The sequence below is a fragment of the Brassica rapa genome, chromosome A09, assembly GCF_000309985.2.
Source record: "Brassica rapa cultivar Chiifu-401-42 chromosome A09, CAAS_Brap_v3.01, whole genome shotgun sequence".
In the NCBI taxonomy this organism is placed as follows: domain Eukaryota; kingdom Viridiplantae; phylum Streptophyta; class Magnoliopsida; order Brassicales; family Brassicaceae; genus Brassica; species Brassica rapa.
The window spans coordinates 15243455-15261291 of NC_024803.2; the positions used below are offsets into that span (position 1 = coordinate 15243455).

A 17837-nucleotide genomic window follows, 5' to 3' on the forward strand; every position below is an offset into this window, starting at 1 on the left:
TGCTGAATAAAATAGAACAAATGCTAGGATATAATTTCTCAAATTTGATAGAATGTTGAACAAACATATAATACAATTTAAAATTTAGTAAAATAGAACAGAAATAGCAAACACACATTTTGACGCAACCTAGAACGTATAATACAAATTTTGGACTTTGTAAAACAAGAAAACAACTATTTTTCAAATTTGATTTTTAAAAATGGCGATGTAAAGAATTTTTCATACATGGGTATTTTTTTCAATAATTAAGTATTAAGATATTTGTATTAATGTGTAAAATATAAATTAAAGAACGTAGAATAAATTATGGACTTTACAGAATAAGAAAACAAACAGTTTCTCGAATATTGGTTTTCAAAAATATAATGTAAACATATTTTCGTGAGTGTTTCTTTATTTTTTCCTTCTTATATAATGTTTATGTCTTATGCTTATTAAAATAGAGAAAATGCTAGAATATAAATTAAAAACTTTAATAGAACACTGAACAATCGTTATAAGTGTTTGACTTTATAATGTAGAATAGAAATTATGACTTTATGCAACAAGAAAACAAATATTTTTTTCATACAATATTGATTTTTCAAAATGTGAGGTAACTAAATTTTCTGGGTGTTTTTTCCTTTAAAAAAATTGAATATTAAGAATATTTATTATAATACGTAGAATAAAAATTATGGAGTTTAGAGAAAAAACAAAATATTTTTCTAAATTTTTATTTTTTCAAATATTTTTTTAATGTGATGTAAACATATTTCATGACTTTTTTTTTTTTTGAAACACAAACATATTTCATGACTGTTGCTTTCTTTCATGACTGTTGCTTTCTTTTTCTATTCTAAAAACTGAGTATTAACAAAAATATGGACCTTATAAAGCAAGATAAATTTTTTTTTTCAAAAATATGATGTAAGCACATTTTCATGAGTTTTCTTTTTATTTTGTGTACTACAAAGATTATTTTACATTTTAATTTTCATATATCCTTTTCATTTCTCACAAGAAAAATAGGCGTTTGATATTTGTAAAGCAAGTTTCAGAGGAGCTATTGTTAAGTTATTATGTTTAAAAAAAGGAAACAAAATATTGTTAAGTTATTATGTTTTTAAAATAAAAAGATAAAGAAAAATAGTTGTTACAAAAGAAAAGATTTTTTTTTTAAATATTGTTAACGTCGTCAGCAAAACACTAAACCCTAAATTCTAATCCCTAAACCCTAAATCCTAATCCCTAAACCTTAAATTCGAAATCCTAAACCCTTAGGTAAATCCTAAACCCTTGGGTAAACCCTAAACCCTTGGATAAATCATAAATTCTAAATCAAAAACACTAAACACTAAAATCCTAGACCCTTGAGTGTTTTAGTGTTTAGTGTTTTTAATTTAGAGTTTATGATTTATCCAAGTGTATAGGGTTTATCCAAGGGTTTAGGGTTTCGGGATTAGGATTTAGGGTTTAGTTTTTTCTTAAAAATATTTTTTTTGTAATTGCTACTATTTTTATTTTTTATTTTTTTTATCTTTTTATTTTAAAAACATAATATAACTTGACAATATTTTGTTTCTTTTTATAAAAGATATCAAATTTGAAATAACATAATCCTATTGGTTGGTTCCTCTAGGGGGTGAACCCAAGAATAAGTCGTTTCATAGGGAGAAAATTTGTCCAGTTATAAATGATGGTCTGTTAATTAATGTTTGATTAAGAGTTCATTAATGAAGTTTCCTTAATCCAATGGTTTGACTAAGTCTATTAATGTGGAAGCCTCTTTAGTCTAGTTATTTGAGTAAGAGTTCATTAATGCTTCTATATCATCATGTCCAGATTTTAATTCCTGGAAAAAAATAATTTATTAAATAATTATGCAGGCTATGGAGGAAAGACTTACAAGAAATCTTCAACATGGTGCAAGTAAACTTGGTGAAACGTAAATTTTCATAGGACGGATCTGATGATGCAGTTAGACGTAGATCTTCATAAAATATGTAATATTATTGGTTGTCAGATCGTCTGTATAATCTTTTTTATAATTGTAATATTCTAATAAATCGGCGTTAAAAAAAAATGATGAAGTGATTTGTCCCCGCTTTCCGGCTCCATTAATTATCACCGGTGCAACCATGCATCAAATCTTGTCCTCACAGTTGACATTAGGGGTGGGCAAAAAACCCAAACCGAACCAACCAAACCGAAGTTAAACCGAACCAAACCAAACCGTGCTCTTTATGTAACCCAATTTGTTCATGTTTTACTCAACCCGAACGGTTTGGTTTGGTTTGGGTTTAAACCGAACCAAACCGAACCAAACCAATAATCCAATATATATATAGTAAAAATATATATGATATATATATATGTATTAATATATTGCAAATTTTAGTTAAAGTTTCGTTTTTCATTTTTTCATAACTTTCATATCTTTAAAAAAAATTATAAATACGATTCAAATAATACTATTATATATAAAATCATGTAGCATAAGTTTTTATATTCTCACTCTATCGTTTATGAGTTGATTATTTTATAATAAAAGTATAAAACTGATGCCTTCATATTTTATAACCAACCCAAACTACACCGAACCAAACTAGACCATAATAATGTAAACCGAACTAAATCTAAACCAAACCAAACTGAACCGAACCCAAACCAAAGCTACTTTGGTTTTAATTGGTTTGAGTTTTATAAAACCTAAATTACCCAAACCAAACCGAACCCAAACCGAACCCGAAAGTAAACCGAAATGCCCACCCCTAGTTGACATTAGTTTTCGGATTACTTTGTGGACAGATGGTTACTTTGAGTGAGTTGCGCATTTACTTAGGTTGAAAAATCAATTCAAAGCATGCTTGTATGCAGGGATAGAAAAGCCTAGTGGCAGAGTAAAATCTAGTCGAGTATACAAATTTATTCATTAGACACTTCGTTTTAAGATATTACTTAAACTATTTGAAATTTGACAACTGGACTTGGAAATTGAATATTAAACTTTCCGGTTAAGAAACAAAATTGATTGTTATCATTTATCCCCTCTATATTAATCTTGGAGCATTACAACATGTTTTCCTAACCATATGACATCACTAGGATGATTCTTATAATCTTTAGAAAAATAAGTTGGTTCATCTAAATATAATATTATATTTTTATTAAACTAATTATCAAATTGATTAGTAGTGTACAAAAAAATATTCTCAATTCATTCTTTAAATAAAAGCTACGAAATTACCTGATATGATTAACATATATATGACAATTAATTATTATGAATAATACATATTTGATAACACTTTTGTACCCTCTCTCTTTTTTGTTTAAATTTATATTATTAAAAAAATTAAAAAATCACATTAAGCATATAAAAAAATAATGAAATTTTTATTATATGTTATATTTTGAATTTTTTTAAAATGACTATAAATTATTAAAAATGTTAAAAGTCCCACATTGAAATTTTTGTGATCAATGTTTTAATTTTTTTTAAGCAAGATACAAATGATCTTAAATTGTATGAATATGGAGTCTCATTCATAATTATTCACATATATATATTATCATTTAAAATAAATTACATACTATATAAAAATATTTAAATACATCAATTTCAAAATTTACAGTAAAAATGTATTGAGATCTTAATATTTTAGTTTTCAAATTTGTATTGAAAAATCTTGCATTAAAAGTTTTGTGATTAATGGTTTAAATTTTTGTAACAGAAAATATACAAATATTAATAAAATCATATGAGTAGGAAGTGTCAATAATAATCACAATAAAAAAATATATATATATAAAATACCCTCGGTTGTATAGCGGTAATGAAGAATCTTCGGAGGAGAGGACTACAAGGGGATATTTATTGTTCTAGATGCGGAGACCCGGAGGAATCAATAAATCATGTATTTTTTGAATGCCCTCCAGCACGTCAAGTGTGGGCATTATCTAAAATACCATCGAATCCAAGTTCTTTTCCTACTTGTTCGTTTTTTGGTAACATGGATTATCTTTTTTGGAGAGTTACTCCAAAGATGGATGACCACCAATTCGCATGGATATTATGGTATATATGGAAAGGTCGGAACAATAAAGTTTTTAGTAATCTGGATATTGATACAAGGGAAACACTTAGATTAGCAGAAGTAGAATCGACACTTTGGGCTGAAGCACAGGTAATCACTGATCAAAGAAGGGAGAGGCAAGTGCAGACCAGACCTATATTAGAAACTACAGGACGATGGTGTTTTATAGATGGTTCGTGGAAAGAGAAGGAACTATTTTCGGGACAAGGATGGTATAGTACCTTACCGGGTTTTGATGGTTTATTGGGAGCAAGGAATGTAAGGGCGTGTCTATCACCTCTTCACTCGGAGGTGGAGGCGTTGATTTGGGCAATGGAATGTATGAAGAACTTACGACAGTTTCAGGTTACGTTTGCAACGGATTGTTCTCAATTGGTGAAGATGGTTTCGGAACCAGAAGAATGACCAGCATTTGAAAGCTACCTGGAAGATATCAAGCTTTTACGAAAAAGCTTCATCAACTCAGACGTCATCCATGTACCCCGAACGGAGAACCTAAGGGCGGATAGCTTGGCACGTAGTGCTAGGAAACAACCGTCTTTCGTCGTTCATATGGATGCAGAGTTGCCGATTTGGTTTACAGAGTCAATATGAATCTGTGAATGTCTTGCTATCAAAAAAAAAAATATATATATATATATATATATATATATGTCAATATCACTAAAGTTTAATTATATATCATATAAAGTAAATAAAATGATTGTTTTGATTTATTCACCAAAAATATGATAGTAAATAAACAAAAGGTATTGGTTATGATTTATGTGCTTACTCTAATGTATATAGTTCTATGCATACATTTTCTTTTAAAAAATATGTGGTATCTAATATGTTATTTGATCCTGACAATCACAGAAATACACTTCTTCAAATGGAAGTGATTTTTAATATTGGAAGCACTATTTATTTCATTCAGATTAGATCATTTAGTCTTGATTTTTATTCCTAAAAAGCTTTTTATGAAATATCATGACAAGATTCCAATCACCTCCTTTTGAGTTTTTTTTTGAAGAATGAGAGATTTGATCATTCGTCTGATATATGTTTCTCCCTAACATCCTATCTAGCTATTATAATTGTAAGAATGAGAGATTTGAACTATTTATTATAAGTTTTTCTGGTTTATCATTTAATAAATCAAACAGTTCTTAGTTTATACATAGTTTATAAGTATTATATATATATATATATGTATATATATATATATATATTTATTTATTTTTATCGGTATAATCTTAAGTAACTAAACCTCAAAAGCGTAGGTTAATAAAATAAGTAATTTGTTTTGTTGTTATAGAATTAGATGATTTTTAGATCGAACTGTTGAATATATACTAGACAGACATTTTGAGTCTACACTTATATTACATAGCATTTTGATATATTAGATTTGAACATTAACCTATGAATAGAGTTTGCCAGTGATTTCTTCAAAAACTTGATTCTTAGATGTGTATCTTTAGTGGAACTAATTTTCATAAATGTCAATCTTTTTAAATGGACACTTATGTAATTCACCGAATTCACAAAAGAAGTTAAAAAAGAAGCAAAACTCATATCAGTGAAACATAAATGAGAACGAAAGCACAATTTTATTGAGATAAAAATGAAATCACTTATGGAGAGTCAATAGTAAACAAATTGAGAGAAGAAAACCTAATACACTTTCATTTTTAAAATAGATGTTGTGTATCTAGTTTTGGTGTTTGTGTCAGCCGCAAAACTGAATTTCATTTTGTGCATATAAAGTCCTACAATAATTAAAATGAGCTGTGATGTGTTCACTCTTCAACAATGATGATACAGTTAAGTTGCCAACATTTGTATTCGTCATTTTACAATTGATAAAAAATGTAGTGTGGCAAATGTTAAAACCATTTAATGACCAAATATTAGTATAAAAACTCATTATGCGCATGTGTGCGGGTTATCATCTAGTATCTTATATATTAAAACAGAAGTCACAACCTTGATTCATGTGTGATTTTTTAAAAAATGGACCTAATGGACCTATTCATAGAAATTCATATTACATTTTAGTTCAGATTAATAATAAATAGAAATTTTAAAATATTTTAATCATAATATCTTTTGATATCTTTTCATTTTAAATATAAATATATTTATTTTTAAATTCTAACAAATTTGTTTAAAAAGATTTTTACAAGATCTTCATTTTTGAAATTATATTTAAATATCTTTGCTAATTTCGAAATTAGTTTAAAATATTATTATACATTAATATATTCAGTTATATAAAATTAAAAATAAAAAAATCTATAATATTTTATTTATTATATAATCATAATCAATCATATTAAAATAAAATTATTATATTAAGCTAAATATAATAAAATTGTATTAAATTTATATAATTATTTATTTTATTTTCGTAATTATAAAATATTTATGTTTAAAAATAAAATTTAATATGTTGGTAAGATGGGTTTACATTATCAAACTATATAATACATGTATAAAAATTAACATGTATTTCTTTAAATTTAATAATATAAAATTTTTGTAACTACTTTAATCATAATATATTTTCATTTTAAATATAAGATATATTTATATATTATATTTTAAAATTTTAATAAATCTGTGTAAAAATATTTAAATAATAACTTAATGTATTTTAAGTTATCGTTTAAAAACGAAAATAAATAAATTATATCCTATTTTATCTACTTTATAGTCATGATCATGTTAAAATATAATTATTATACTAAAATAAATATGATAAAATTATATTCAATTGATCAATTTATAAAATTTATTTTCATAAATATAAATTATTTATTTAAAATATAATATGATGATAGAACATCTTAAAATTAACAAACTATATAATACATGTCTAAAAATTAACATATCTTAGACTTTTATATATACAATAATAAATTATCTAATATTGGTAAAAAGAAATCCAGTTTTGAAAGACGAGTCCAAATTTAGTATAAATTAAATACAAAATAATTTTTAAATATATTTTCTCATTAATATATTATTTTTCTTAATAACTAAATGCAAATACAATAAGATAAATATATAATAAGAAGTGGTAAATACATACGGTTTAAACAATTAATTAATTATAACATGTAAATTATAAAACTATTGTATTTGAAATAGTTATATAAATATTTATGTATATGATTAACATTAAAAATATATACCACTTATGTTATAAAACAATAATTTATGTATAGAAAAGTGAAAACAAACACCCGTGCGGTTGCACGGGTCAAAATCTAGTATTCTATTAAAATAGAAGTCACAACCTTATTTCATGTGCTATTTTTCAAGTTTGACCATCCTTAGAAAATTACTTAATGAATTTTTGTATACATATTTGAGTTATTTTAACCATCCTAGATATTCCCATATTTTCTCTGATTACATCTGAATAAAATCTTTTCAAATCTTTTTATTTACAATATAAGCATATATTTCATTCTTCATTGAACCAAACATTTTAAAAAATTTAATTACTTTCGTATTTTTAAAAAATATAAATATATATTTGGTCTTTCACTTAAACAAACCTTTTAAATATTTAATTAATTTTGTAACTATTTAAACAATAAATGTATATTTCATTTTTACTAAAATAAACTTTAAGTATCTAATTAATTTTGTACTTATATTAAACTCATGTAAAATTTTGTATTAAATTTCTGATATTAATTTAACATAATACTTTCAAGTAAATGTTTCATCTCTAACAGTTAAAATTTGTTAATTTAGAATTTTGTATCACACTGTTGAAAATATGCTATCAATATGAATGATCAGTCTACAAATGTTATTCTGAAAGTGAATTCAGTTTCTATTATGAAATATAGTGACCGGTTTAGTTTTATTCTTCAATAATATAAGTATATGGCTGATTTGTTTACAAAAAAAAACATTACCAATCTTATTTTTATATAGGCGGCATTTATATATTATTCATTAGTGTAATTGATTTTGTTTCTTTTATTTTATGCAATTTTGAAAGTGCAATAGATATTATACCAATTTATGTCATTAACATAAATTACAGATGAATGGTTGAAAAAATATATTTCATGTGAATATTTTTATTTTCAGTATGTTTATTATCAAATGTATTTGTAGGGTTAAGTGTTAATTATATAATATGATGTATGATAGATGAAGAATTGCAAGTAAAAGTTTAACATTGAAAAATTCATTGTAAATAATCCAAGAGCTTTGTGGTAGAAAAGTCTAAATTACCAATAGACAACATAAGAAACCTCAAAAACATATATAATAAAGAGAAAATTCAGGTTTAAAAGAACAAAAACAAACACATTGCAATTTCCGGTTTAATAATTTAAATGAAGTGGACGCTTTATAAATTTTATTTAATAGTGTATGCAGTCAAAGATTTAATTCATACAAATAATTTTATTAACATATATGTGTGACCAAAATCTAAAATAAAAGTATAACTGTAAGGAAATTAATATCAAAGCTAATATTAAATTAAACATAATATGTCATAAATATCATATAATGTAAGGTTTTAGTTAGTGTTCATGTTTTAATAAGAGAAATATTGTTAATAATTTGAAACAATAAATTAAATTACTGCATGCAAATTATAAAATTATTATGTTTGAAAATATTATATTAAACTATTAATAATATCGTAAATGTTAAAATTATATACCACTAATCAGGTAAATCAAATATTTATATGTATAAAAATAAAAATAATCATTCGTACGGTTGTGCGGTCAATCAAGATTTTAAAGCACATGGTTGTAATGTGTACTCGGCTTCTAGCTGTTTAATTTGAATCATGTACGTATGATCCAGAAGCCAATAGAGAGTCTTTAAAATACTAATGAATAAATTATGTGCAATAGTATTTAAAAATAAAATGTAAGTACGAGACTGCGAATAGATCCTCATATATATCGGTGACCAATATTGAACAGCAACATTCGAATATCTATTCGTTATAAGTCGACGAGGTAGGCAACTTCGCAGGAAATACTGTAAGGAACTTACAAGTTGAAAATATAAAGGGCCAATACTTCCATTTGCACGCAGCACCACTTAAACGTGATTACGTTACGTACTGGTTAACTTACATGCATGGTCTTACCACGTTCTTTGAACATTTCTTATCTATTGACTTGTTGTAAATTAAGTTCATTAACAAACACGTATATTAGTATAAATTTTGGTTATTGCATGTATATTCACATTATACTGTATATACTTACAATCCCCAAGTGCAGTAAACCTATTGATTTTGCCAAAAATGGAGCCTATCAACATTAAAAAGATTCAATAAAAAAAAAAGTAAAGAATTCAAGCTTTTTGTTGCCGGCCGGTTGACTTTTAGTTTTAACATAATAGGGGTTGGCAACCTTGATTTAGAGACCCACAAAAAAGATCATTCAATCGTGGACCGAGGTTAATAATCTATGATGCGTATGTGGAAAAATATATTGTGTCAGCTCGTATGTAATTAATGAACTTTCAAAGTTGCAAAGACCATCATTTTGGACTATCTTTCTCACCTCTGTAAGTATTAGTTGACACTTACAATTAGGTCCACTGCATTTATGTAATTTCATATTTTAGGTATCTCATTAGTGGACCATAGTTGAGAAATTAGACCGGAGTGACCGAAGTATAACTGTGTTTATACTTTATAGATGTACCTGACAAGTACAATCATATATCTGACCAGCAAAAGGGTGGGGGGGGGGGGGGGGGGGGGTGGGGTTGAAGTATAAGTCATTTCCTTATCACACACTCGTGCTTAAATGTAAAGTATCAATCAAGTATAATTACTACCTTTTACCAAAAAAAAAAGTATAATTACTACCCACCCAAAATGTTACTAACCAATATGCATGCGTATGTCAACCAAATCAATATGGTCCACAAAAGTTGAAGCGTTGGACCGCATGATCTTGTCAAGTTCAAAATTGCTTACAAAGTCCTGTTTTTTTTTTCAACCTAAAATACATTTCCCAAAGAGTGACACTTAAACTATTAGTTTCCTTTGTAAGTATATAAATAACGAAACCCTATGAAAAATTACATCGTGTTCATATTATTAATAAAAAACCGCAACTCAAAATTACCTATTCAAATTTGGGAAATTTGCCAAATTACTCGAAACTTGATTTGAAATGCTAACCTATACTCAAATTTGAATCGAATCCATAACTAATTTAAAAGCTTTGTGAAAATATATCCAGCCTTTTGTAACCAAACAAAAAACCAAAACTCATTTTTACGAATATAGCTCTGGTAAGTAATCTGAATCTTAGGAAATACTGGAAGTCGAAGTCGTCTGGTGTTGTTGATCTTAAATTTTATAAATTGTTTAAAAAATATTTTGACAAGTGAAAAATTAAAACCATGTAATTATAAACAGTTTTAAGTGATGTAAATTAAGATATAATAAAATTGAATAGTTTTCAATATAGATGAGTGAAAGTAGTTAATCATGATATTCTTTGGTTTATGGTTTGACAGCACACGTTGTAGTATTGTATGTATTCTTAGGGGTAGATTTTGGAAAACATAAATGTTTTTTTGAAAAATTAAATTTTTACATATATGTGTTTATTTATGTGTATATGAAACACTTTTAAGTTTAATTTGATTTTATGAAGTATTTAGTTAGTTAATTTATTTTAGAGGTTATGTTTAGGGTCTAGACGGCTAACATGTAAGTCATCTAGGAAGTATTCTATTTTAGTTTTCCGCTAAAAATTTTTTTAGCTTCCCACTAAATTTTTTTTAGTTTTCCGCTAAAAATATTTTTGTTTCCTGCTCAAAATACCGAAGTCTTTACGACGACTTACAAGTAAGTCGTCCAGGAAGTCTTCTATTAGAAGACTTACTACTTGAAAGTATTTTCTGAATCGAAAATATTTAATCTAATTGAATTTTGTGTTTCCCAATATAAGAAAAATTTACACATTCTCTCTCCTTCTTTTCAACTGGCTGCAACAAAAATATAATGTTCTCATTCTAAAACTCTCTAACCTCTTTCTAATCTCTTTGAACTTATAAACATCAAATTTTATATCAATTTATTATTTTTGTCTCATGTTTTTATCACTAATTTATCTTAGTTTTGCATGCTTTCATCACATGGTTCTTATCTTCCACTCATTTATTGGTATATCTATTAATTTTAGATATATATTTTATGTGTTCTATAAAGGTAGATCTATCTAATCGTCCACTAATTTTTTCTATTTTTAAGCCATTTGAATATTTTTTGATATGCAGGTTTTTCGGATCTGGATTTGGATATGCAGGTTTTTCAAATCAGAAAAACTTCTGGGCTAGAAAACTTCTAGACGACTTCCAGAAAGTCTTCTGACGAAGTCTTCTCTCATGTCTCCCTTTCATAACAGATCTTGGCGTTTTTGTAAGTTTTTATGTCTGATTTTTCTTCATTTGATAATCTTTTGTTGCATAAAGTTCATACCTTTTTTCCAAACTAAAACTCTTCAAACCCACTTTAATCTCTTTGATTTGAAAACACTAAACTTTATATGAATTTTTCATATTTGTCTCATGTCTTTCTCACTAATCTATTTTTTTGTTTCAGGTTTTTAATCAGATGGTTCTCATCTTCTACTTGGATATGTACTTTGTGCGTTCTATAAAAATATATATATCTAATTTTCCACTTATTTTCTCTGTTTTAAGTCATTTAAACGTTTTTTGATATGATATGCAGGTTTTTCAGATCTGGATTTGATATACATGCTTTTTAGATCTCGATCAGACTTTGGAAGATTTATGGAAAGTCTTCTCGGAAGTCTTCTAAAATATAATGCATTAGAAGACCTCCAGGAAGTCTTCTGATGGAGTCTTCTTACATATCAAGTAGAGTCTAAGCTTGTCTTTGTAAAAGAATGATCTATAATAGTTTTGTTTGTGGTATGTTTTGTGATTTACATGTGTACTCCTTTAGTTGTGATTTTTTTTTTGTAAATTTAAAGAAATATTAATTAAAATATTTGGTAAATGTGTTCATTTTCTACAATATTATCTTGCCAAAATTACTTGACATAATTGAATTTATTGATACAACTTCAATAGCAAAACACAATAACACAAAAAATAATCAAATTTATTACAACTAAAGGAAAATAATTCTCAAGAAAACTTAGTCAAATTCACAAAGGATAAAACATTACATAAGTTCAAAGATAGGACACTTTCATTAGATACATAAATAAAAAGTACATCTTATGATCTAAGAAGACACATTAAACGATGTTATTTAATATTCTTGAAGTTACTTAACACTTTTGAAAGTTAAATTGGTGGTTCACGGTGGTTGATGTATTGATGACAATGTCAATCTTGTAAATACTTGAAGATGATGAAGTTGAGATAGTAAAAGGTAATTTTCGAAAGAAAAAAACTAATGGTATTTTCGTGAATAATATAAACTTGTGGGGTGAATATGGAAAAAAAATTTCAAAAAAATATGGTTTAGGTTTAGGTTTGACTTTCAGTTTTGAGTAAATTTTGCAAAAAAATCCTTCAAATTTTAATGAAGATATTATATCTAATATTACATACGTTTTAGAAATTTTGTAGGTCTTCCGTATACTTTGATTTTGTGGGTCGTCAAAGATTTTAAATTTAACGATTTTAGTTTTTTTTAATGGTATATTAATTTATTTCTTATTTCGTGGCAATTACTTAATTCTAGTTTCCAAAAATTCAATAACTTCGACGTATGCATACAATTATCAAATAAGAAAATTGTCTTCTTATTTTTTTTGAAAATTGTCTTTCTCTTGATACAAAAATGTATTTTGACGATTATATATTAGTAGTATCTACGTTTCAAACAAGTAATAAATTAATAATACAAAAAATATATAGTTGTGCATAATAAAAGTAAGATCGATTAAAATAACTACTTTTAAAATTCTATCGTAAACTAGTTTCAAAAAGAAAAAAAAAAATCTATCGTAATAGTCAAAGGTTTTGTCCATGTATATTGGAATTAAAAAGAATGGACTCCTTTTCCACGTTTCAACAATGTACCCCATGAGCACGTCATCCAAGCCCCATCATTTAAAACCCCTACGAGAACACCCGCACCGCCTAATATAATTTATCCATTTCTTTGTTCTTGTCAGAAAATCATTACCGATGGGTAACAGTTTAGGCGGCAAGAAAACGACCAAAGTCATGAAAATAGATGGCGAGACTTTGAAACTGAAAACTCCAGTGACGGCGGAGGAGGTCCTCAAAGACTTTCCCGGCCACGTTTTGTTAGAGTCCGAATCCGTCAAGCACTACGGTGCTAGAGCCAAACCACTTGATGTAACTTTTTATATACATTTCTTGGTATGTTTTAATGGATAAAAGAATACAAGAACTAAGGCTTTTGATTCTTGTGGGGTGCAGGCGAAGCAGAGGTTGGTGGCGAAGCGGCTGTATTTCGTGGTGGAACCGGTGAAGGAGTGTCCACCGAGAAGGGTAAGGTCGGGGATTCAAATGAGTGCAAAGGAGAGGCTTGAGAACCTCATGCTTGCTCGGAGATCTTCTTCGGATCTCTCCTTACTCAAACCCGCAGGAAGATGGACGACGAAGGAGGAGGAGGAGAAAGATGGAGGAGCCATGAGAGTGAAGCTGAGGATTCCCAAGGCGGAGCTGGAAAGACTCGTTAAGGAAGGAGCTACGGAGGCGGAAGCCACCCAGAAGATCGCCGCTCTCTTTATGGCCAAACAGAAGAACGACAAAGCACGTCAGAACAAGCTCCAACGTGGCGATGTAGGAGAGGAGCCCGCCATTGCCACAGCCGCCACTACAAGAGTAGTCAAGTCTTGTCTGGTGAGTTAGTTTTTTCTCGATTTGTTTGTTGCCCTTTGTGCATAGTATAAAATGGACAAAACTATACTCGTTTATTTCAAAAAGTAAATATCGAATATTATAGATTTACATTAATAAAAAAATTAATTACATTAATAATGTCTTTATATTCAAAATTTAACTTCTTTTAAATATGTAAGAAAAACTAAAAAAATATTACCTTTTTATAACAGAATATTAATGAAATCGTCACTTTTGGAGAATGGCATACAATTTTGGATTTATTAGTATTATTTGTTGATAAAAATTCACTTATTACCGGATATATCTTTTATGTGGTCAAATTTTGCATGCTGTGCTTTTACCCTCTTTTTGTTGTTGTTAAAAACTTATACACTCTTTACATATTAAAGTACAAAAGATGCATGGATTTAAATCAACTAAAACAAAACATCGGTTGACATTCCTGATAACAATAATGTTGAAATAATTGTTTTGCAGAAACGAGTGAGTTTCATGGCGGAAAGAGGAGTAAATGAGATCACCGTTGCTTGAGGCTGAACCAGTAAACACAAATATGTATATTTACAGACTGCTTCCCATAGTTTCTGCTTTTATTTGTACATAAAAAGCAGAGATAGAGAGCTAGTGAAATTAATAATTCATCCATGTTCCCACTCTGTAGCTAGACTCAAGAAGAATGTCATCTTTCTTTCTTTCTCTCTTTCACACATACGTCTGTCTCGACAATCCCATTGATCAGCGCATCTCTAAGCATTGTGACATCAACGTCTCCATCTCTAATGGACAATGGTACAACCATATATTCTTCTTGTCAACCTAGTTTTGAATCCACCAAAATACTCTCAACACTTCCTCAAGTGATCATAACTTGTTTCCCTTCAAAACTTGCGGTGGCTAAGGATGTGAAAGTTTTAAGACTTTTTTTTTGTTACTGAGTGAAAGTTTTAAAAGTTACCTCCACATCGATTTAGAGATTCTTTTTCTTAACATGTTCATCCCCAGAATTTCGCGAGAAAACACAATTTGTTGCCGTCGACAAAAACAACTCTTTATGGCAAAAATATTAGTCTGGTTGTATGTTGTGTGTGTGTGTGTAAAACTGTTAAGTAAAAAAAAAAAATTGTTCTACCTAGGCTGCAAAATGAAGAAGACACAAAACAAAGTTCAAATCATTGGAAGAAGCAGCATCTCTACTTCGTTTCATTTAAAAATTTCAATAATATCAAACAGCATTCAAATCAAACCATCTTTTCTTCCCATTGCTTCCATCATTTATATAATTTCCATTTTTAACTCAATATATTTACTAAATAAATTAACGTTTCCTCTAAGTCTATAACTAATTAACCATCAATTAGAGTCAATCCCAGTACCATATATAAATGACCCACAAGACCGAGGTTTTACATCAGGATGAGGATCATGTGGAAGTTCACACTAGTCTTTAAGCATTGTGACATCAACGTCTCCATCTCTAATGGTACAACCATATTCTTCTTGTCAACTTAGTCTTGAATCCACCAAATTAAAATACTCTCAACACTTCCTCAAGTGATCAGAACTTGTTTCCCCTCAAAACTTGCGGTGGCTAAGGATGTGAAAGTTTTGAGACTTACCTCCACATCCATTTAGAGATTCTTTTTCTTAACATGTTCATCCACAGAATTACTTGAGAAACACAATTTGTTGCCGTCGACAAAACAACTATTTATGGCATAAAATACTAGTATGGTTGTATGTTGTATGTGTGTGTAAACTGTTAAGTAAAATACTAGTATGGTTGAAAGTGAAAGATTTCTATGAACTGAAACACGTTCCATCTGCTCATGCCTAATATCATAATTCAAGCTCTGTCTAATTCCATTTGGCCCCTCGTCTATCTTCTCTCCATAATTTCTGAAATGTAACTTAACATATATGTTGCATCGAATTTGAATGTGGCGGTTAGTGTTTTCTGAGGGATGGCTCAAATGAAATACTCTGATTTGGTGCAAAATCGATTCCACATCAAAATACATTTTGGTTTTTGGTGAGACATCAAAAGTATACCTATTATGAGCTTCTCAAATGTGATTCAAATTTAATGCAATAAGCTATCTCTTTCAAAAGTAAGCAACTCTACAGAGTGTGAGAATCAGTAGCATCCATTTTATCATCCGACCAAATGATACTACAAGATGATCTGTATTAGGTCTCCTATTACAAAAAAAAAAAAAAAAATGAGTTGACAATACCAACAAGAAGAGCTAAGTGGTCTTCTTGTCCATGTTTGTGATGAGATTCTTCATCTGAAACCTCCAGAAACAAAAGTAAGCGAAACCAAGTCCGATCAAAACATAAACCCAAATCTTATCTTCCCCACTCTCCTTCTCCGAGGACACCTCTTCTATCCCAAACCACTCCCTCTCTTCCCCATCTTTATAACTTCTCATTATCCCTTCCATCACTCTCCCATACAACACATACACCCTATCATGCCCCGCCACCGCCACCGCCGTCGGAAACCCCTCCACGTCGAGCTCAACCTCGTCATATATCACTCCTTCGCTCCAGCTATCCTGGCTCTTGAGATACCAAAGCTTCTTCTGCGACACCACCATAACCGTCCCGTCTCTCCGTCTCCTCGCCACCCCATCAGCCGCCACCATGTCTCCGTTCAGAAGCACAATCCTCGCCGTGCCGCTCTCCTCGTCCACCTTGAACATCTTCCCCGTGTTGCTCTGCACCACCAGGAGGTACCCTTTGCTGTTGTACACGATCCCGTTCAAACCGCAATCGCGGAAACTCGCGTCCGCGTCCGGCGCCACCGGCTGCGAGTTAAACAGCGGCGATCTCGAGAAGATCGCCGCCGCGCCGTCGCTGTTGACTTTCCAGATGAAGTTTTTCGCCGAGTTGGTGACGTAAGCGTTGCCGTTGTAGTCCACCGCCACGTCATTCGCGACGTCGCGGGCGATGTCCGCGTCGTCTCCGGGGAGGGAAGGGAGAGGAGAGAGGAAGATTCGGCGGCCGCCGCTGCGGAGATCGTAGGCGGCTAGGGCGGAGCAGGGGAGGAGAGGCGGGAGGCAGTGGATCGCCGCGAGGAGGCGGCGGTTAGAGGGGTCAACGGAGATGCCGAGGATTGTAGCGTTCTCCGGCAGGTAGGGATCGGAGATTAGGGTTTGAACGACGCCGGCGTCGGAGACGGAGTGGATTGTGCGGCTGTGGAGAGATCCGACTATGAAGTGTTGGCCCGATGGATCCCAGGTTAGTCCCTCCGGGTAGAGGCCTGGTGATCGGAAGTTGATTACGTGGCGGTTTGAGGCGGAGGAAGGAGTTGGAAGTAGGAGTAGTACCGCGGCGAAGAGGATTGAGAGGACCAAAGACGATCTGGATCGTGTACAAGTCATGTTCGCTTTCATATGATTTCGATTTTTGGAAATATCTGAAAAATATGCCTTAAATAAAAATTTAAACAAATCAACTAATGGGCCATAAATGCACTTATGGGCCATACATAGTGTATACGAGTAATTCTGAGCCCGTTGTTTGTCTTCAGTAGGCATGGTCTTCGGGTCGGGCAATCTTTTCGGATCCGAATTTATTCGGTTTGGTTCTTTTCGGTTCCGGTTCTTTCGGATATAATAATTTTGTATCCAATAATTATAATTTTTCAGTCCAGTTTTGGATTGGATATTTTTATATCGACTTCGATTCGAATTTTTTGATCCAAATAAAATGTCAAGTACAAATCTTCGGTATTCATGGATTCTATTCTTAGATTTGATAAAATCATGAAATTTTGTTTGATTTCGGTTTAGTTACTTCAATTTTCAGATTAGTTGGAATAGCAAAATTAAGACCGAGTTGATATCAAGAAGTTTTAAATTCAATTTGATTTTAATTATTGAGATAATT

General features: G+C 30.0%; 2 protein-coding genes across 2 annotated transcripts; one reads left to right on the forward strand and one right to left on the reverse strand.

The window, feature by feature from the left end:
* The first annotated feature begins 10364 nt into the window (after positions 1–10364).
* LOC103839494 (uncharacterized protein At1g66480) lies at positions 10365–14652 on the forward strand. Its single transcript, XM_009115995.3, has 4 exons — positions 10365–10421; positions 11492–13430; positions 13515–13940; positions 14421–14652. Exons 2-4 carry the CDS (start codon positions 13257–13259, stop codon positions 14472–14474), a joined length of 654 nt encoding a protein of 217 aa, XP_009114243.1. The 5' UTR covers positions 10365–10421; positions 11492–13256; the 3' UTR covers positions 14475–14652.
* Positions 14653–16022: 1370 nt separating this feature from the next.
* Positions 16023–17371, reverse strand: LOC103839493. The gene has a single exon (XM_009115994.3). It carries the CDS (start codon positions 17339–17341, stop codon positions 16190–16192), a length of 1152 nt encoding a protein of 383 aa, XP_009114242.1. The 5' UTR covers positions 17342–17371; the 3' UTR covers positions 16023–16189.
* Positions 17372–17837: the final 466 nt, after the last annotated feature.

Coding starts and splice junctions, on each gene's coding strand:
- LOC103839494 (XM_009115995.3), top strand. CDS start 13,257: ATGGGTAACAGTTTAGGCGGCAAGAAAACGACCAAAGTCATGAAAATA. Junction 13,431..13,514: donor CTAGAGCCAAACCACTTGAT/GTAACTTTTTAT, acceptor TGTGGGGTGCAG/GCGAAGCAGAGGTTGGTGGC. Junction 13,941..14,420: donor GAGTAGTCAAGTCTTGTCTG/GTGAGTTAGTTT, acceptor ATTGTTTTGCAG/AAACGAGTGAGTTTCATGGC.
- LOC103839493 (XM_009115994.3), bottom strand. CDS start 17,341: ATGAAAGCGAACATGACTTGTACACGATCCAGATCGTCTTTGGTCCTC.